Raw genomic sequence first — 21,116 nt, 5'->3', positions numbered from 1 at the left:
ACGATCTTATACAGCCCATCGTCTAAAGCCCTGTTTACACGCAAAGTAATGCGCATTGTAATCCAGATTAGATAATGCGCATTAGTGTGTTTACACAGCCACGAAGCCAGTTGTGGTTTTATGCTGTGTAAACAGTCTGAACCGGATTAGTAACCTCTTGCAAAGTGCTTCAATTGGAAAAGAAGTAAGAATCTTGGAAAGAGGACCTTATGTAACAGTTTGGAGTGATCTAATGGCTCACAATAATAAAGTAAGTCAGTATGATAGTAGATCTAATGCCTGAGGCCTCCTGTGTTCTGAGCATGCCTATATAGTAAGGCCTATTCATTGCTAAGTTACCAAATCCTGCTCATAAGCCTATATGCTTTGCTTTGCTTGCTATTATGGATGTTGTTATTGTATCTGTTGGTTATTTAATGATGACAAGAAGTACTATGCTTAGACAACAAGCTGTAATTAAAAGTAAAAAGAATTCAGCAAGAAGAAGAACTCGTTTTTATGAGAGACAGGCTCAAGAACGTTTGCTGTTTGCTATGACAATGTCTTTAGCAACAGCCAGAATGTCCTCAACACCAAGAACTATCTGGACAAGAGAAAGAAGTTCTCAGTGGTGGGAGCGGGTTGTAATGGAAACGTTTACCCATCAAGACTGGATGCACAATTTCCGAATGAGCCGAGAGACGTTTTTATTCGTCTGCCAGGAATTAAAATCTATTGAAAAAAGAAATACCTCGATGAGGAAAGCCATTCCACTCCAAAAAAGGGTTTCTATCGCTCTATGGTTTCTCTCCACCAATTCTGATTTTAGAACGATTAGCCATTTGTTTGGTGTCTCTAAAGCATCGGTTTGCCTCATAACCAAAGATGTGTGTATGTGCATTGTTGACCATCTACTTCCTAAGTATATCCGTATGCCTTGTGGTGATGCATTGAAGCAAGTGGTGGCTGGGTTTAAAGAGAAATTGGGGTTTCCACAGTGCGTTGGAGCAATTGACGGTACACATATACCTATAATCTCACCACAAGAGTGCCCAGCCGACTATTACAACAGAAAAGGTTGGCATTCTATCATTCTCCAAGGATTGGTCGATCACAATGGTCTTTTCATGGACATTTACGTTGGCTGGCCAGGACGAGTCCACGATGCAAGAGTTTTCTCCAATTCCTCACTGTTCAGAAAAGGTCAAGAAGGATCATTGGTACCCACTTTGACGGAGATGATAGAGCAGTGTGAAATTCCACTCGTGATTCTAGGTGATCCGGCATATCCACTTTTAAAGTGGCTCATGAAGGCCTATCCCGACACAGGACGTCTCACCCTTGAACAGAAGACTTTCAACTATCGCCTTAGTAAAGCTCGAGTGGTTGTTGAGCATGCGTATGGTCGTTTGAAGGCTCGATGGAGATGTTTGATGAAGCGTAATGACACCAATATTTGTGATATACCTAACATTGTCTCAGCTTGCTGTGTTTTGCACAACATCTGTGAACTTCGAGGGGAATCATTTGATGACGAGTGGATTGAGAGTGACTCATCATTTAGTATGATTAGACAGTCGGCATCTGACTCAGTAGATATTAGTGGTGACCAGATAAGGAGTGCATTAACACAATATTTCAGTACATGATATTAATGTGACGTATAATTATATGTAATAAGGACTGTAATACTATGATTATAATTATAACGTTTGATGATTGAAGTTAGTAATTCGAGTCTTGGTTAAATGATTGTGATGGTGGCGGGAAGTACTGTCTTGGCTGCTGTATCATCTGTCCAAGCATTTGCATCATCTGTAGTTGGTGTGCCTGTTCCTCCTTTCTTCTCACGTCTTCTAATTTTCTCTCTTTATCCCATCTTTCTTCCTCTCTTTTTTCAAATCTTTCCTCTGCTTCTCTCTGGTAGCTTAAGAATGTCTCCGTCTGCCTCTCCATAGCCTTTTCTGTCTTGTTTTTTCTGGGGTTTTTTGTTTTAGGGGGAGCACCTGTGTGTGTAGATTTTAAGTGTGTGCACTTGTATGTTTTCTATGAACTTACATTCATCTGTTTTCTCCTTTTCAGAGGTACTGGCTTCTCCTTCAGTATTGGCCATAGCACCGGCACTCTCCACTGGAAACTGTGGCTGAATTTGACTGCCATCTGTGTTAATAAATTTAAGATAAGTATCAAGTGTATCATTATAATTATTGTACCGTCTGTATCCTCCACAATCTCATCCACCCTTTCCTCCATCTCAGAGCTTGTGTCAACGAGGAAAGATGGAGCGGAGGCTGGTCGGTGCCCCAGAATCCTATCCAGCTCGTCATAAAACTTACATGTTTTCCTCCTTTCCCCAGTCTTGTTATTGCTATCCTTTACTTTTTTGTAGTTTGTTTTTAAGTTTTTAATTTTTATCCTACATTGCGTCCAGTCTCTTTCATATTCCTTTTTCTTCATTTCTTGTGCTATTTTTTCGTAAATTACTTTATTTCTTACAGCTCCGTCCAGTTGCTGCTGCAAGTCACTAGCTCCCCAGATAGCTATTAGTGCCTTCATTTCATTGTCACTCCAGTATGTGCCTCTGTTCATTGTCTTCTCTTCTTATAGGACTTCTTATGCCACAAATGAATTCTTTGCATTCCTTTAATGCGCTTGCAGCTGTTTACACTACTGTCTAAACCGCATTGATCCGGCTTCAAACCACATCAGGTAGGCGGTTTACGTAAGCCGGTTTTGATAGCGCATTAGTGCGTTTAGACTAGACCTCGTTAGTAGTAATGCGCTTTACAATGCGCATTAGATGCTGTGTGTAAACAGGGCTTAAAACATGTCCAGAGAGCTAGATCTAGATTAGTCTCATGAATCAGCCGCACCTTTGGTGACACCAAAGGTGCGGCTGATTCATGAGACTAGATCTAGATGTCTATTTCTAATTCTGCACCACAGTGTTGTTCTGTAAAGAAATGTTTACCAAGCTGCCTGCATAAGAGGTTGCTGAAAATATATGTGGCAGTCTTCGTATGTTTTGTAAGTTCTATATCTCTGCACTGTGACAGTAGATAGACCTCTTTTTATGGTTATACATGTCACTATAGATGTTATTGTGAATATGCTTTTCTCTTCTCTTTGTTCCACTAGTTTAGCAGTGCCTTCAGTTTTTACCATGACTTTTCCTTTTCTACCGTTCATGGTGGAGTTTCTCCTGCCCTGGCTAACTGAGAGAGAGGAGCTAATTGGTAAAAACTAGTTAGTATCCATTTTGTCACACATTGTTCTAGTTTCAAGAAAAGTTGTCGTCTTACTACAAACTGTTTAGAATCAAAGATCTATAAAATAACTGCAGAGAAACTCCTTCCTTTGAAATGGGATTGAACTACGACATCTAGATCTACACCGCAAGGCATAATTATTTGTCAGGAACGTATGCTGGTATTATTGCTTCAGCCCCATTTTTTGGAAGGATGTTTGCAAGGTAATTGTGTGCATCTCTATTGATGGGTTACACTAATTAGACTACCTAAATCTATCTAGGTTATGGATTCTGTGTATGTATAATTATCGGTCAACATTGATCCACATGCATGCAGCTATGTGTGGGGTGGTATAGCTGACAACAAAGGCAGAAAACCAGTGATTATATCTAGCATGTTATTGGTGGGGCTTGCGTCAGTTGTCTTTGGCTTCAGTGTTAGTTCCGAGATTTCTTGTCGGATTGTTTAATGGTGAGCAAATTGTCAGTTAAGTCTGTTGAATGGAATTTAAGAAACGTATTCGATCAGTTATTCAGTTTCATATATACTTTATCTGTAAACTGCCTCTTTTGCTCGCTCCTCAGGTGTTGTTGGTGCTTGTAAGGCTGTCATCTCTGAATCATCAGATGATTCTAATCAATCGCTAGGTGTTGCTTTGCTAGGAACATCTTTTGGGCTAGGTATCATCCTGGGACCAGCCGTCTCTGGGGCTATCTCTGACCCCATTGGACAGTACAACCTTACCATTGACAGTAAGTACATTATTGGCTGTACGTACACATGCATTTTTATGAATCATTGAGCTCACCCTAGGGTGTATACTACAATGGTTTACAAATCCTGTGTTGCATATCGCAATTTTTTCTTTTGAAACTTAGAACACTTTGGGTCCACAATTTGGGAATTTTGGTCCAATTTATACCTAATAAGTGGAAGCACTGAAGCACTAGCAGTAGCTGTATAGATACTTAGCATCTGCAGCTTTTCCTATTCGGAGGTCCTTTGTCAATAAATTAGTGAAATTGCGTGGTGGTTAGGGATGTTACTGCACATGCATTGTTACCTGAAGCGCGCGTGGGCAGCCACAGGTATAGTAGTCTGTTGGTTTGTTTGTTTGTTTGTGACACATGAGTCTACTTACTTGGATTCCATGGCACTGCGTTTACAGCATGGATAGCCTTCACACAATAAGTTAAAACTAATAATAGTGGCAGATGCACATTGAGCGCTACACACTGTGGCCTTTATTCGAGGCACTTACTTGCAGATGAGGTGATTCCGTACCAGGAACAATGGAAAAGGGTCACTAAAGTAGAAAGCTAGAATTGTGACTGGTTTGTAGGATGGATCCATGCAGTGGATCTAGGACTCTAGGAGCCATACTTCTCTAAGACTCCAGGGCTTCATTACTGTGATCCTAGTCCACAGTGCATGTCTCATGTACCGTGCACTAAAACTCTGTTCCTAAATGTTTCAGCATGCCTCCAGTCTGGTTCAGTGCTCCTGAGTTGCTGCGCTAGACAGCTCAGCACTCCTTTGGTTTCTTTATTACCACTTCACCAGCTGAGGGTTTGCACTCAGTGCTCTAGTTGATTTAGTTGATTTTGTGTGACAGATTCAAAGATTGGCGAAATATTAATTTGGCTATCCTCACCTACAGTAGATCTACAGTAGACTCTTGCTATTTCGGCTCTCTGAAGTACGGCTGGCCATTTGGTTTGGCACAGATTGCTAGCTAGATGTTTACTAAACAAAACTCGTCCTGAAATGCAGCTATTCTGTATACTGGCCAGTACTGGGTGCCCCAAACTAGGTTTTTATTATTACGGCCGGATATGACGTTTCAAATTGGGTATGGAGGGCACAATGATTTATTATCCTCGAGACAGAACCACAAAATTAGTCATTAGATTTTGAGGTAGGTTCATTTTTTTAGCCGCGACTATTTTCTGAAATGCCACCTCGCTATTCCGGCCAAGCTGCACTGTCCCAAGGGTCGCCAGATTAATGAGAGTCTACTGTATACGATTATTCTATAGGCACACGTACATCTATCCATGATAATTATTTAGATCATGTGGTCAAAGATTTTCTGGAAAAGTTTCCCTACTCTCCACCGTGTCTGTTGAGTGCCTTCTTTAGTGCATTGTCTGCGTTACTGGCTGCGCTCATTCTACCTGAAACATTAGGAACTAACGGTAAACAGCCACACACGAGTAACACTAATTGTCAGCTAGATCACAGTAATAATAAATTATTATTTTCGCTCCATGATTTTTAGAAGTGAAATCAGTCAAAGTTTGGCACAGACATCGGATACTTCAGAAGTGACAGTGTCTAATGCTAGCCTTGAGTTAGAACCCGATAAATTCAGCCAAGATGAGAATAATTCAGTTTCTGCCCAAGTTTATGCTGATGAGACACCCACGGAAGATCAAAATGATCGAGAGAAACTTATCGGAGAGGATTCTTTGGTACGGAGACAAAATCCGCTGAAGCGTTGGTCCATCAAAGCAGCACATTGGTTAAAGAGTTCTGTGAAAAACATTTTCACTTTGATATGGTGAGTACCTATTATAAACGGGTACTAATTTTAGCGAATTTGTAATTAACGCTAAATTAGGAATCTCATAGGAATCTCATTTTGTAATTTTGTAATTTGTAATTAACGCTAAATTAGGAATCTCATAGGAATCTCAGAAGATAAATTATTGTGCTAATGAATTTGCTATGTACAAATCCGCCAAAATTAGCACCCTAAAAATAGACTGAAATTACTACCCGTCTATAATAGTAGGTATAATACGTATTGAATTGCATGCATAATTGTTGTTACTGTCCATAATTATGATCAAAACATGGCCATTAATGAAATTGCATGAACTCAATATTAGAAGTGATGCAGTCCTTGAATCTGGCTGTTAAAAGTTACAGGAGCTTTAACATGTATATAATGTATAATTATTGTAGGAACAAGCCGGACTGGGCTCTCTCTTCTCTGCTATTCTGCCTTTTCTTCTATAGATTTTGGATTTAACGAAATTTACTCTGTTTGGGCCAGAACATCACCTCATGGTAAGAATGACCTTTCTCACCTACATGTAAAAATATAGGTCACCTTTTCTATAGCTAAGTGTTTTAATTTATTGTTTTGGAGGTTCTTGTTGAAATGTAGAGCCAGGAGGTGTAGGGGTCTTTTCTTCACTGTGAGTAACAATTGAGAGTTGCCTGTTGATTGTGTATAAACGTGTACATGTGTAAGTACTTATTATAGTGTGTTGTGTGTATACGTTTAATGGTGTTGCTTTCTCAAATTTACACAACCACAATTTTTCTGTGCCTGCACAGGAGGGTTAGGATTCAGTCTCAACGAGATTGGTGTCACGTTATCTGTGTCCACAGTCCTCTTGATACCAATCACACTGGTTCTCTTTCCACTGGTGAGCTATAGACTATGTGTATGTCTCGTAGAAATCTGTCACGTAGAGGCCTGCATGCATAATTCTGCTTCGTGTCCATTCGCTCATTTTCCTCCGTTCATATGACAACAGTCTAATAATGTTATCAATTGTTTATACATTTAGAAGAAAAACTAAATTACAGAGTACAGAATAGCGGGAAATTCCTGTGAGGCGTAAAATTTCGCAGTTTTCGAAGACAGTGGATAAACTCCCACGCACTAGTAAAGCTATTGGTGGGTGTGGTTTCCTGGCATTGAACCGCGAATACTAGAACCCACACACATTTCTGTTGAAGACTCTGGAGCCAAATAGCAAAAATTTGCACCCGCAACAATTTCCAGGCATCTATTATAGCTGGTTATTTTCGAGGCACTAAATTTTCGCGGATTGCTCAATCATGCTAAACATTTCACGAATTTTATTTTCGAGGATAGAGGTTCAAATGACTACACCCCTACAGTAGAGAGGTTTCACGCTGACTTTAAGCATATCAATAAGCGGAGGAAAAGAAACTAACAAGGATTCAGCGAGCAAAGGGGGAAGAGCTCGAGCCTAAAATCCCAATACCGGAAGTAAACCAATTTTCGAGATTTGAGCTCAATCCTCGAAAACCTTAAACATTAATTAGTGCCTCAAAAATAACCAGCTATACACGGTAAGTCATGATGATGTATACTTCTCAATTTACACATAGCTAGAAAAAAAGCTTGGCGTTTTGAGTGTTTTCTATGAACAATCAATCGTTCTCGTTCCTTCCATGATGCTCCTACCTTAACATCACGTACGTAAGCTTGTATTGTAGATTATTGTACAGTTTCTTGCTGAGCACATTTCCAGGCAGTTGAAGGATAAAAACTGCTATATTTACAGTTTCTTCTATTGTTCTCTAAATGCATGGCTATGGCTTTTCATCCATCGCTATTAAATATATAGCTGCATGGTGCTGAGACTGGTGTGAGCTAATAAAAGCAATTCAACCACGCAGGAAATGGGCGCTGTGGCTCTTGGTGTGCTCTGTCCTACTTGTAATGCAAGTATGCTTCTCCCTGGGGTTTAACTGTTTGGTGATTTTCATCAATAACTCTGTGACCTTTGACAAACTAGGAAAAGTAAATGGAATCGGACTTACAACAGCTGCATTTGGAAGGTATGGTGTTGCTGTATGATTGTGTAGCCTCCTTCGCAGGCCGTTCTTTTTTTGTTCTTGTCACAATACCGGTAGTTTAATAAGATAAAATACGGGACAAATTGGAGGAACAAAGAAAGAAGAAGGAACCAAAAAGGAGATATCCTCTTCTTAGTGAATAGAAGTGAAAAAGGAATGCCTGCGAAGGAGGCTAATGCATCATATAGGCTAATGCATCATATAAAATTTTGCTTGCTACGAAAATAAGTGGTCCTTATGACGTTTTTTTAGACTCATTTTCTTTATGTACAGAGGCATTTCTGCTTTGTTGTCTGGCAAGCTGTTCTCTGTGAGTCTGTCAGCGACAGCTGCTGGACTGGGCTACCCACTAGACTATAGACTCGTCTTCCTCCTCTTTGGACTTGTGTTTGTGGTGTGTGTGTTTGTAGCAGCTTGTCTGCCTGTTAGCATCAATAAACAGAAGAGTTGTGATTAAAGAGTTTTATCACAAAACTGTTACATACAGTGGAACCTATTTATAATGGATTCTCTAAATAACAGACAGCATGCCTTATTGTACCCACTGCTTTTACTAGTGTACTTCAACCCTGAATAGTGAGGGATTCTTGTTTTGTGGGGGAGCTACTGGTGTTAATAAATTATATATCACTAGAGGGACACCTCTAAACTCCAGACCAACGGACAATTAAGTCATTTTAGTGCAGAATATATATAACCTTCTATAACGGGGACAAAGGGTGTAGTTTTAGATAGGCCCACAGCAGTTTGAGTTTAATTCTTTTCTAAGATAATGCCTATATCAGCAATTTGGATGTGTTGCTGCTTGAAAGAGAACTCAGTACAGGTCTGCAGTAACTGTTACATATCTTAGCAAGAGGACTTTGTCATGTGTGCATGCGCAGTTCAGATTCAGTCTGCTGCATGCAGTTCACCGTTTAGTCATGTGACGACAGTCCACTTACATTTTCCAACTATAAAATATGTCAATTTGTGTTAACCTGTTCCTAAAGACCATGGCTACATGTAATACTGATTCAGTTCATCATAATGTATATTTATTGTCTAATTATTAAACACACCAACACAGGCTTATATGCACGATATAATTATAACCTCCCAATAAGGACAAATCCGAATAACAGACAAAACCATGCAGTTACTAGAGTCAGTTAGGAATTATATAATCTATATAATAATCTACAGAGTACGTAATGCACTTGTCAAACTAATGCCTCACCCCCCCCCCTCCCACGCTATTGGGGGATTACACTTGTGAAATTGTTTCTCTACCTATAGGGGACTTACAGTTGGATACTGGTCTAATACCCATGGCTACGAGGGGATTAGACCAAATACCGTATAGCGCGAAATTTTCGAGGGGCTTAATTTTCGCGGATTTCGTGGGTTGGAATTCTACACGAAAATTAAGTCCACGAAAAGTGTTCGTTAATAAGAATTACCTGCTATCATGCAAATATTTAAAGGCGTGGCTTCCGGTAAGCAGTCATTCCGCGAACATTGTGCAACGAAATGGCTTTTAGAGGCCAATCCACGAAATATAAGTGCCTCGAAAATTTCGCGCTATACGGTAACACGCCAACAAGGTATAGGGATTAGATCATGCGATTGGTCTAATCCCCGGTAGGGGGTGGGGCATTAGTTTGACAAGTGCATAAGCCGGTATATACTAAGATCGATCTACATGTACATATGCATGCATGTTCATGCATGCAATTTAGTTCCGTGTGACTATGTTCTACTCGTTCCTATCATTCATGGTTCAATCATTCCCAGGCTATTAGTGCACCTTTGTAGTATATAATTACTTTCAGTCTTGTTGGAGTGATCGAGCTAGCTATCCTGTTCATTGTTTGAAGATTCTAGCAGTACGTTCCAAGCTTTTCCATGCAGACTTGATAAGCCTGGAAATAATAGTGTATTTATTACAGCTTAGTAACCCTGTTCAGAAACAGCATCCGGAATATCGGAGGTAAATAGCAGTTTTCGGGACAAGGGACAGGGGTGCCAAATCTGGGACAGTCCCGGCCAATTTTTGGGATAGTTGGTACCTGATTTAAATGCATGCAGTGTAAATAAGCACATGCATGGTTTTAACTACAGTTCACTGTAGAGTCACAAATGTGTGCTTAATAGGTCTGAGCTTCCACTCAGTATTAGTATTATAATCGCAGTGTTGTCCTATTATTCACTGTGATTCGTACAGTTATTAATCGCGTATCAGTAATTGCACGTCGTCATTAATGACTGCAGCTAAAAATGTCCTTACAACTGCATCACAAACGATTAACAATCAATCAATAGTATGGCTACTCGTGCAATAAGGGATTAATAGCACTCATAACAAGCACTGGCAAGGTTAATAGCACTCGGCTGCGCCTCGTGCAATTAGTATCCTTGCCATTGCTTGTTACTCGTGATATTAATCCCATATTGCACTCTTAGCCATACTATTAATTAATAGTATGGCTAAGAGTGCAATATGGGATTAATATACGCCTCGTGCAATTAGTATCCTTGCCATTGCTTGTCACGAGTAGCCATACTATTGATTGTTAATTGTTTGTAATGCAGTTTTAAGGACATTTTAGCTGCAGTTTCAGTAGCCGCGGTCGTTATTCGAACGTACGGTCGTCAAGGCAGTAATTGCACGTCGTTAATGACGACGTGCAATTACTGCCTTGCCGACGTGCAATTACTGATACGCAATTAATCACTGTACGAATCCCAGGGACAACATGCGATTAGCATAATTAATAGTATGGCAACGTTTGTGATGCAGTTTTAAGGACATTTTTTAGCTGCAGTTTTAGTACAAAAAATTAGCCGCGGCCGTTATTCGAACGTGCGGTCGTCAAGGCAGTAATGCACGTCGTTAATGACGACGTGCTACGCGATTAATCACGAATCACAGTGAATAATAGGACAACATGCGATTATCATTATAATTATACGCATGTAAAAGAAAAAACATACAACTATAATTATTATAATAGTGATCCTAAACACAATGTATATTGAAAATAATAATAGTACTGTACTGCATACATCTACATTTTTTGTATTAACGCTAAAAATAATAACTGTCTGAGTAAACTACATGTACTTTTACATTGGTCTATAATCGAGCACAGAACTCACAAATCTTATCAGCAACATGACCTTTATTGGCCTCTAACAATATTTCCACCAGGTCTCCGTAAGTGGCAGTGTAGGGGTTGGGATCCCTCCAATGTTTCAAGGCTTTGAACATGGCATTCTTTGTGCTCTTAAGTTTTGCCAAGTCTTTAACATCTGTTTCGTCACAAGTCTTTAGTTTCAGTAGCACCACATAGTCATCTACATTCTCAAAGTATTCCGAAATGGAATACATACACTTATCTTCAATTTTAGTACCAAGTTGAGAGTCAGTTACTTTCGTATGCTTCTTCAATTCCTCAATGGTCACTGTCTGTTGTCCACCAGCTCCTGTGAGTTAATTCAAATTGCCACATTTTCAGTATGCAAACTTGGGTTATTTCATACCTGAAAGAGAGCTGTGTGAGGAGGGTGTGGTCGGTAGGGGTGCTGTCACATTTATCGTTGCACTGTCAGCACTACCTGGTAAACAAGGGAACAGATACATGTAAATGTACTGGTATAATTAATCAAGGGGGTATATCAGGAGAGGGCATGGACTCACACTGTGTGCATGCAGACTAATACAAATTCATATACATGTACCAGGGTTTCATACAGGGGGGGGGGCGCCCTGGGATTTCCCCCTGACCAAAATCCCCCTGGAAATATGAAAAATTAATGATGTCATACCAAATTGTACAGTGATTCAGATAGATCTACATGTAGCTATAATGATTATTCAACGTGTATCAGTCAATTGAGAAAAAGCCTCTTACATACATCAGGAGTGCATACATGTATATCCAATCAAGCACATGGTACAGTTCAAGAGTTCAGACAGGAGATTACATACACAAAATGCATGTATACAATTATTATTATGATACTTCTGATGATACCCTTTGAAATTTAAACCTTACAACATAAGCAGAGCATGTACATAGTGGGACCATAGGCTCTGTACACACACTAGAGGTCAATTTGAGTACTTTTCTGCTTTGCTCCAAAAATGCACCTTAGACAATCATTCTGCCAAATTTTCTCAGGGGCTGCCCCCCGGACCCCCAAATTTTCAACGGCGTACGACCGTCGTCATTTCCCGCTTGGCTAAAAATCCTGTATGAAACCCTGTGTACCACATACAATGTATAGCATGCAGGTAAAAATGGCAAAGGAGGCAATTGAACTATTATTAGCGACTTTTTAATGATCATGCATATCAATACATGTATTGCAAGCTAAAACATTGAAATTGTGCACCTTTATTCGGCAAATAGTCGCCAAATGTACCTGCTATACAGCACAGCTATTTTCAGACATTCCACCCACACATAAACGTTGACTGCTGTTGCGTACTGGAATCTATGTATACAATCTCGGTGCATTTTGCCTTGTACACAAAATTATAGTGAGTTGCATGCCTGATAATTATATGCCCTTGGTATAATTATAGAGTATACAGGTCCGCTAAACAACGTTGTACGTACTTCATGATCAACTGATATCAAATACTGTATATAATTATGTGTACATGTATATCTATGGACAATCCTATATACACTTCTTCCCTTCCCAGAATGTGCATGGTCATGCATGCGTACCTGGTTTGGTTGCATCAGGTTTGGATGCAGAGGTTTGTTGTGGACCACTCGTCTTTAGTTGGTCATCTGTGGAATGAGCACACAAGTATAACTAATTCAAGACGTTTTAACATTGCATGTTACTAAAGTAACGGTAGCTATCCTTCTTTATTGACACCTCCACACTTCTCGTGGCCAGTGATGTTCGATTAAATGCAAGGCAAATACTTGACTATTATAGCATATTGTTGACTACGCAGCATACATAATATTACATCGAGTGCAGTGAATTTTACCTGACTGTGTTTCTTGAGTAGCTAGGCTTTTCATCTGAAAAACGATAAAGAAAAATTAGCTACCATAATTACTAGAATGTTTTGGGAGCATCTAACATGCCAACTTTGCAAGCATTGATCATTTAAACTATACACACGATCCTTGCCAGAATGCAAATGTTAGATCGCAAAGGGTTTTTCACCCACAATCAAATAAGATATTAAAACTTATTCGTACCACCTTACTTCATCATCCATTTCATTCTCCTCGCACTGCTTCAAACACTGAAGGCATTCAATAGTCAGGTCACTACTTTTGCCAATGTCAAATGTGACATATGTGAAGACTGACGGTTGAGAACAGCAACATGGCAGCATTGGACCCCCGTAATATTTCAAGCCTTGAAGACCACTCTCTTGGCAAATCCTCTTGAGGTATTTGTCATGCACCAGCTTGATACACTCCGAAGGCTCCAACTTTCCTCCAGACACACTGCATGCATACAGAATTAGAAAATGTACAGGTTGGTCTATACACTGTGGTTAAGGTGCATATAGAGGCAAAATAGCTGCTGCAAAATATAATCTAAACGGTAAAACACTTACATCACAGATATTTTTATCCTGTGTAGAAGAGCTTCCAGCTCAACCACCATTTTACAATTGTGAACCCTGTCAAACAAACACAGGGAATGAAACTGTCTGCGACTCCCCGCCCTTTGTGCTTCCGCCATCAGCATGCAAACCAAACGGTGATATACTTCCTCAGGAAGAAACCTTTGGAAGTCGAAATAAAATACAATCCAAGGAAGGTGACTCGGAGCTATCTTTTCCTTTTCGGCGTCTGTAATGTGGGGGAGCATCGAAGGGATGATGAACAACTTGCCACTAGAATCCACCGAATCAGAACTGGCAGCTGAGTGAATCAAACAGTATGCTTGTAAAACCACTGCAAGTTTTTCAGCTTTGACTGCACTCGATTTGAGAATATCATGCTTTGAATCACCCCATAACTGCTCGAGCACATTAAGAGAAATTTCACCATGCCGTCTTAGCATTTCCTGCTCCCTCCCTGTAATAAGCCCGCAATTTTCTGGTAGCTCCATGATGATTTGCATGATTCCAATTAGCCATTTTGGATCAATGACCACTAAATCCGAGATACTTTTTGACTCTTCCTCAGTAACAAAAAGCTTAGACACTCTACCTACATGGTAAAAGTGATAATACTGTTCTGATGGGTCTACATGTATTTCAGCATATGCTTTTTGTAGCTATAGTGCTCGATGGAAAAATTCAATGGCATGCAAGCAAAACAAATTTTTTTGCTAATATGTAAGTAGGTAAAAATAATGCACAGGTTCTAAGCTATACTATACTGCCTCAAAGGCTTGTATATACACATGTACATGCAGTATACCTGTGAGCAAAACTTACGCAAAAGAATTATCTCGCCAATGTCATGAAAAAACTCTAGGGCATCGCCAGGATTTGAGACACCCTTACTCTCGGCAATTTCAACAACTTCTTTCTCTGGAAGACATTTCTTTTGATTGGGTGTCTTCTTCATTTCAATCAATCTGCCTTCGAACCGTAGCCAGGGTAGTGGGTAAGATTCTTCTAGAAACTGCAACCCATTCTTTATGTCATGAAGAGTGTTTTGAAGCATTCTTGCTCCGCTCTTGCTTGGATCTTTGAGTGAGTTTTCGACTGGAATAAACCATCGTCCAGAAACTTTGCAGAGGTGATCGACACATCGAACATCGGCTACTATTTCTTCAGCTAACAACTTGTCAATCTGCCGGAAATCTTCTTCGGTAACTTCTCGACCATCCTGTCCAGGATTTTGGTGAGTACCTACGAGCACAACTCTCCGTTGGCGTTCATCTATTCCTCTTTCTTTTGATTCAGGTGGGTAGATGTGTGCATGAATGGAGTGAAGCCAATATCGTATCTCTTCAACAGGACTTGGTGGTGACTGGCATGAGTCAGCTTGCTGAATGTATTTGCACATATCTTGCAAATTGAACACCACAATGTACATGGATCGTCTCCTAATGAAGCAGTGATGCATCGGTCGATAATTCTTCTGTCCAGCAAAATCCAGCACATTCAGTAGAAGAGAAGGCTCTTTTCGATCCTTCTTTCCTTCTTTCAAGACCTTATTGACATTTTTAGCTTCTGTACGTGTACTTACCGGTATGCTGACAATTAGCTCCAACGGTGTGGGAGCAGGGGGTTCAACCTCAGAAGGTTCAGGTAGTGGATCTGACACAGCTTTTTTTGGATGACGGGGTGAGGGAACTTTGGGCTCTCGTGGCTTGGGTGAAGGTTTGGAAAAAACCTCATTTTTCTTGGGTTCAACTGTTGTTGAAACAGACGGAGCAGGTTTTGTAGCAGGCGATTTTGGAATTATCGGATCTGATGGCATCTCATCAAGAGAGTCATCATCACTATAATTGAAGAAATCATCGCCATCGCCAGATAAGATTTTTTTTATAAGGTCTTGTAGCCTGGGTTTTCGTTTATAGTGAGCCTTCATATCACGGTTGATACCCTCAATGCTGCTAAGGAGCTCCTCTTCAGTCTTTTGTTGAAATTTGAATGATCGATCATGCTGCTCATCATCTGGGAGTTCTCTTAGCACAGCAAACGCATGAGAATCATCCCTCTCTCTTTGCTGGTCTACCGCACTCTTTTCAGACCAGTTCATTGTGACTGCTCGAGAATCGACTGTATCCACTTCATTATTGTCAATTCCACGAGTCGAATCTTGTTCCGGATCAAATTGTTTCCCAACAATCAGTTTATAGAGACTTGTCTTGCCTTTGCGTTCTTGCCCAAGAAACAGTAGACCACATCGAGGAATTTTCTCCTTCCCTTGTCTTAGAGCTCGCATGTAACGCTCAACAAAAATGGGTCCACGTTTCACAATCTCGGGAGGAATAACTATGAGTAAAAAACAAATAGCGAGTGACTATAATGCTATGTTTCAACATGTAGGAATGTACAAGTACTGTAAACGTAAAAGTTTATGTTTATAAATATGCATGCGCGGAATGACATAAGAAAGAGCACTCACTGTCTTGGGGCTTCACATCCCCGGGCAGCTGGTCACTCTGTGTGTGTGGGGGGAAAGGTTTAACTGACGGAGCATAAATTCAACACACTACATTTATACAAGGATTTCACATGTAATTGTACATACCAGATTTTTTTCTTCTAGAAGCTTCTGACCGGCTGTAGTTTCAAGAATGACTCTCTCCACTTGCTCACTAGATTTTCTTTTCGCTACATGTAGAACCGTGTTACCCTGAAACGAGAATCCATGTTTATCATTTGATTTGGCATCGGCATACATGTATATCTACGTAAGTACACAACTGTAGCTAGCACACACATTACAGTAACACATGTTCACAGTGATATTTATAAATGAGTTAAGAGACTAAAAAAAGATTCACACTAACCCGTGAATCAATTCGATCAATCTTGCATCCCTCCTTTTGGAGGATTCCGGCAATATCTGCTGAGTCATGAATAGCTGCAAGATGGAGAGCACTCTTCTCTCCAGTTACCCCTCCCTCATCCTCCTTAACGTAGTCTGACACATCCACATCTGACCGCCCAGCCAGATACTTTACCGCAGCAACCTTCTGATATTCACACGCTGTCAGCAGAGGGGAGTAGCCAGCCTACGTACAGCAAATACATCAAATTCTGCATGTATATACGACAACAAGAGCTTTTCATTATAACTATCAAGAGTTCATTCATCCTAATGAACTCTTGTATTAACGCATGTATACATGTGTAGGAAGTCATCTTATAATTGTATACTGATGAATGGAATAAGGATATGTATGATCCTAACCACCCAGTTACGTACATCATTCTTTTGTGACAGGAGGTTTGATTTGTCAGCGTCACTGAGAATCTCATCAGGAATTGTCTCTAAGAGCCACTGAACATAACTCTGACCGTCCTGTTCAAAGTCAGAACAGCAGGCATAGTGAAGAATGTTCCAGCCTTTCTGTGAGTAGAATTCAAGCAATTCAAGCATAATGTGCAGTACAGGTACATGTATTTTGTTTAAATCTTTTCAGTGGCGGATTCCATGGGTTCCATGGACCCCCCTTTCACACAAGAACACACTGGGAGATCAACTTACTATAGCTAGCAACTCAGCTTGAATGATCGTGATCTGTAGTTACTAGTCATGCAATTGTAATTATGTTGGCAGGGCTCTCTAATGGGCATGCTCATTGCTTAGGAAAGTGATGACCTTTTTTTTAACTGTTTTGGAACCTCCTCTCAACATTCCTGGATCCGCCACTGCTTTTCAGGCCTTACTATGTATGTTACCATAATTTTTTGTTCGCCTTATTTTTCTCTTGAAAGTCTTAATGCATGAGTGGGGTGAGCAGCCTCATTCCCAGGCCATTTTTCCCCAATTGTAACGCTAAATTTCTACTTCCAGTATACGGTTTATGAACATCAACACACCATCGAGTAGCTGCTTACAAATAACTTCCTAAAGTACGTGTGCATAATACTCACTTTCCGCAGCACCAATGCTACTGGGAACGAGGTTAGTAACAGGCGGTAAATAATATTTACTACCACCAATAATACACGACCGAAGCTGATACCTTGGTGGAAACGAATAATTGAATTTGCACGCAGGAATGATGAATTGAGTAGGAAATGATCAATCGTAAATTGTTGCTAAAAAAAGGGATGCTAAAAGTTAAAGCTCAAAACAACAAATGGTAGCGGCCATGTGCAGTACTGATGCAATAATTATGGCTGCTTATAATTATGTTGGCAATTAATGGAGCTCTTTTATCACTCCGCCAACTAAGCGCTCTACTGCAGAGACAACTAGCTACAGATTTTGCTACGCAGAAGTCTAAACTGAGACTAAAGTGACTTCAATGGCCTCTAAGAAGCAAAACTAGCCATAACTCGAGAAATAAGCTTTATAAATTTGCAAATCCACGAGCCAAATTTCAAGGCTACGGTAGAGCAGTTACATCAGCATTACACACACACACACACACACTACCCTATGTGTACCTTGCTGTGCATGTGCGCTGAGGCATGATAAAGCTTTAATTACCGAGGCATGATAAAGCTTTAATTCTAGGGTAGTACGAACCTTATCAGTTGCTGTGAACATATTCTTGGATACTAAGTGAGGGTGTGTGATAATGTACTGCAGAGTGTTGACACTGCCGTTACGACAAGCAAGGTGGAGGAATGTAGCCCCTTTCTGTAGAACCAATACTTTGAATTTTTTTTCTTACATCATATGGCTCATTACTGACCTTGTTTGTCTTCGAGAACTCTAGAACGTCAGTGTCTACCAGCTCGGTAACAATTTCCAGTTGGTCTTTCTGAACAGCATACATCAATGGAGTCCAGCCTCTCTGGGGGAGGGTTATCATACGTGTAGTGCCAGATATAATTATGTGTAACGTATGTACGCACTGTATGCATGTAATGTCTGACCTCTACAAAATACCGGTTACTATTATAGACAGGTACATTGTAGTAATTTTAGCGTTTTCACTGTTTTTAGGGTGTACTAATTTTGGCGGATTTGAAGAAATTCATTTACACAATGTTTGTCGAAAAATGAAAAGTATGATTGGATGGAAAGTTTGGGAGTCAGATACAGATGAAAAAAGGGCTAACTCTCAAAAGTACATTTTCGTAATAGAAAATTAGTGAGATTCATAATTTTTAAATGCGTTTTATTATTAGTGCGGACATAATTTAGCATTACTTACAAATTCGGTAAATTCGCTAAAATTAGTACCCATTTATAACCTGTTTATAATAGTGACATTAATTGTACCTTTTCTTTGGCATTGACCAAAATAGACAAATCGGAGGTGAAGGTTTTCTTTTCCCCAAAGTGATTTTGATCTTTTGCTTTCTTGAGCAAGAGTTGACAGATCTCCAGGTTCCCAGTTTTGCAAGCAATGTGGAGAGCATTCAGCCCTTCCTGGAAAAAACATTTCATTAAATACCATGCATAAGACCAGACAGAGCATTTAATAAGTGCATCACAATCAAACAGCTGCATGTGACAGTAGATCTGCTCAGAATAAATCTAACAACGGTGTACCTTGTTCTTGAAAGCAGCAGATGCTCCTAGGTCCAGCAGCAATCTGACTCTGTCTACGTCTCCTTTTTGGTGGGTGTCTACACCATCTTGAAGTTCGCACTCACAGGCTAGCATGAGGGGTGAATGGGACCTGTAGTCCGAGTCAACCTGAACCAGGGGAGAATGGGTGATGTTATTATGAAGACATCATACGATTCGTGATTACTACTTTATGACGTTGGATACGTACGTACTGTACGTCTATATACAAGTATACTACATGTATAATTGCATTCGTTTAACAGGTTTTCGTAGTTTTGCACACAATCTACTAGGGTTACAGTGTAATCATTCAATTGCTCATGTATAATTCATATACAATGCTGTATAGCAGGTTATTTTCATAGGGTGGACAATTTTCATATTGTAGAGCATATCATACGAAAATTCAAAATTTTTGAGCTATGCAAATAAAATACAAAACATTGAATTGGGCAGTTGATACGAAAGTGTGTACTAACGAACTCTACCCGCTATACGGTATTTATTTTATCACAACATTATTTTACATTCAATAACTATTCATGAATAAAAAGAGAACAGTAACAACGATTGCTCAGAGTTTGCATGTCTTGTAAAAATCCATTGAAGAGGTCTGAGGTTAGCTGGAAAAAACTACTGACGTCTAAGTTTTTCTTGATGCATAATTATAGCTTCAATGTTGTCTTTCTGACCAGTATTCGATGCTTTAAATTAAGAGTTACTGGATGGCCACTCGAAGAGATTCTGTTCATGGAGATCGTACACATGCAGCCAGAAATATATCCCTATTACTAGCTACTCTACATCGCCATTTTATTTTATTAGCCTACAACAGATAAATACATGTGGCTGTGTCTACTCTTTGTTTCAATTTACTCTCTCGGGGAAAACGTTTCGAGCGGCCCTGTCCTTTTAATTTCCTCGGGCTAGAAAATGAAGCCAAGTGACCATCACTCCGTTACTGCAGCTGAATTGCACACGCAAATTTGAGTTAGTATAATTATACCGTAACCTTAATAGGCAAAACTAACCTCAGTACCACACTACCACAATCCCCACAGGAATGCGGTCCCATGTGACATACAGTGTGGTGCATAATAATTATATACATATTCAGGTACAAAGACATTTGGAAATATACAGGGTATGCATAAACCTAGCCTCGATTCCAGGCCGATTAAAATACGGCCTGGTACCTATTGCATGGTGTTAGTGCGCATGCGTTAGTTTATTCCACCAGAATCTGGGGAATCCCCTTTTTTCTTCTCTCATCTATTTTCTATCTTTGTACATCAGCTTAGCTCTCTATTGCGTTGTTCCAGAAGGCTTTCACACTAGTCTGAAGCCAGAAGAGGCTCTCATCTACCTCTAATACGGTTGTATGGTCAGGATGTCTTACCTTGGATCTGTACAGGCTATGGGAAGTGTATGGTGCCTCAAACTGCTACTCGCGAAGACAACCCGGCTATAGGACCATCCTAGACGTAGATGAGAGCCTCTTCTGTCTTAAAACTAGTGTTCAAGCCTTCTAGACCAACGCAATAGACGGCATAAGCCACAGCTTCACATAGAGATAAAGTATTACGGAACATATTCTTAGTAAACGGACTAATTTCCTGTATAATTTACTAAGGTTTTACGTTCGTAGTACGATTACCCATATTCTGGGTAATTTGAAGCGCATGCGCACTATCACCCCTGCAATAGGTACCAGGCCGTATTTTAATCGGCCTTGAATCGAGGCTAGCATAACCATACGGTGGAAATTACAAAGCATTGCATGCCCCACACTAACTAGATAGCACACTTGACAAACTACCTTATTATCTGAATTAACGGCAGTCGGCAGTTGCATCTAGATAAACTCACTTGTGCATCTTTCTGGGGTAAGAAATCCAAAAGTTGCAGTCCACCCTTCTGGCCTTCCTTAGAAGGTTTCCTTCCATCCAGCCTCTGGTCTCTAATGACCTCCACTGCTTTGTGAATGGGATCATTGTGCTTGAGGTATACTGCAGTCAGTATAATACCCTGCAAGGCGTCCCTGTGCCTTGACCTGCTAGCCTTCACTTGAGCTGCCATCCTCAAATCTGCTAGATCTACACGTACACATACCTCTGACGTACACATG

At 40.1% G+C, this 21,116-nt stretch overlaps 3 protein-coding genes and 1 long non-coding RNA gene across 5 annotated transcripts; 2 read left to right on the top strand and 2 right to left on the bottom strand.

The window, feature by feature from the left end:
• Positions 1-26: 26 nt before the first annotated feature.
• LOC135346699 (uncharacterized) lies at positions 27-2,617 on the top strand. Its single transcript, XR_010398096.1, has 2 exons — positions 27-250; positions 2,062-2,617. It is a non-coding gene; the product is annotated as an uncharacterized LOC135346699 (long non-coding RNA).
• Positions 1,594-2,568, bottom strand: LOC135346698 (uncharacterized). Its single transcript, XM_064544408.1, has 3 exons — positions 2,193-2,568; positions 2,038-2,139; positions 1,594-1,985 (listed from the first exon to the last, which is right to left on the bottom strand). Exons 1-3 carry the CDS (start codon positions 2,566-2,568, stop codon positions 1,705-1,707), a joined length of 759 nt encoding a protein of 252 aa, XP_064400478.1. The 3' UTR covers positions 1,594-1,704.
• Positions 2,618-3,142: 525 nt separating the features above from the next.
• On the top strand, positions 3,143-8,336 carry LOC135346442 (uncharacterized). Its single transcript, XM_064544062.1, is given in 9 exon segments — positions 3,143-3,215; positions 3,397-3,451; positions 3,567-3,668; positions 3,670-3,701; positions 3,815-3,982; positions 5,303-5,428; positions 5,512-5,793; positions 6,201-7,838; positions 8,130-8,336. Coding segments are annotated over 7 exon segments (606 nt in total). The 3' UTR covers positions 5,562-5,793; positions 6,201-7,838; positions 8,130-8,336.
• A 2,428-nt stretch (positions 8,337-10,764) lies between these two features.
• LOC135346695 (uncharacterized) lies at positions 10,765-21,112 on the bottom strand. 2 transcript variants are annotated; one of them, XM_064544405.1, is made up of 16 exons: positions 20,858-21,112; positions 18,968-19,114; positions 18,695-18,844; positions 18,162-18,263; positions 17,993-18,106; positions 16,721-16,864; positions 16,302-16,526; positions 16,040-16,144; positions 15,914-15,950; positions 14,269-15,780; positions 13,438-14,038; positions 13,078-13,324; positions 12,853-12,886; positions 12,578-12,643; positions 11,382-11,456; positions 10,765-11,324 (listed from the first exon to the last, which is right to left on the bottom strand). In XM_064544405.1, exons 1-16 carry the CDS (start codon positions 21,065-21,067, stop codon positions 10,975-10,977), a joined length of 4,119 nt encoding a protein of 1,372 aa, XP_064400475.1. In that variant the 5' UTR covers positions 21,068-21,112; the 3' UTR covers positions 10,765-10,974. The 2 variants fall into 2 exon arrangements, with proteins under 2 accessions (XP_064400475.1, XP_064400476.1); XM_064544406.1 differs by lacking the exon at positions 17,993-18,106.
• Between the last annotated feature and the right edge of the window lie 4 nt (positions 21,113-21,116).

This window comes from Halichondria panicea, chromosome 13 (genome assembly GCF_963675165.1).
Source record: "Halichondria panicea chromosome 13, odHalPani1.1, whole genome shotgun sequence".
Classification (NCBI taxonomy): Eukaryota; Metazoa; Porifera; class Demospongiae; order Suberitida; family Halichondriidae; genus Halichondria; species Halichondria panicea.
This window is presented reverse-complemented; position numbering and strand designations above follow the sequence as displayed.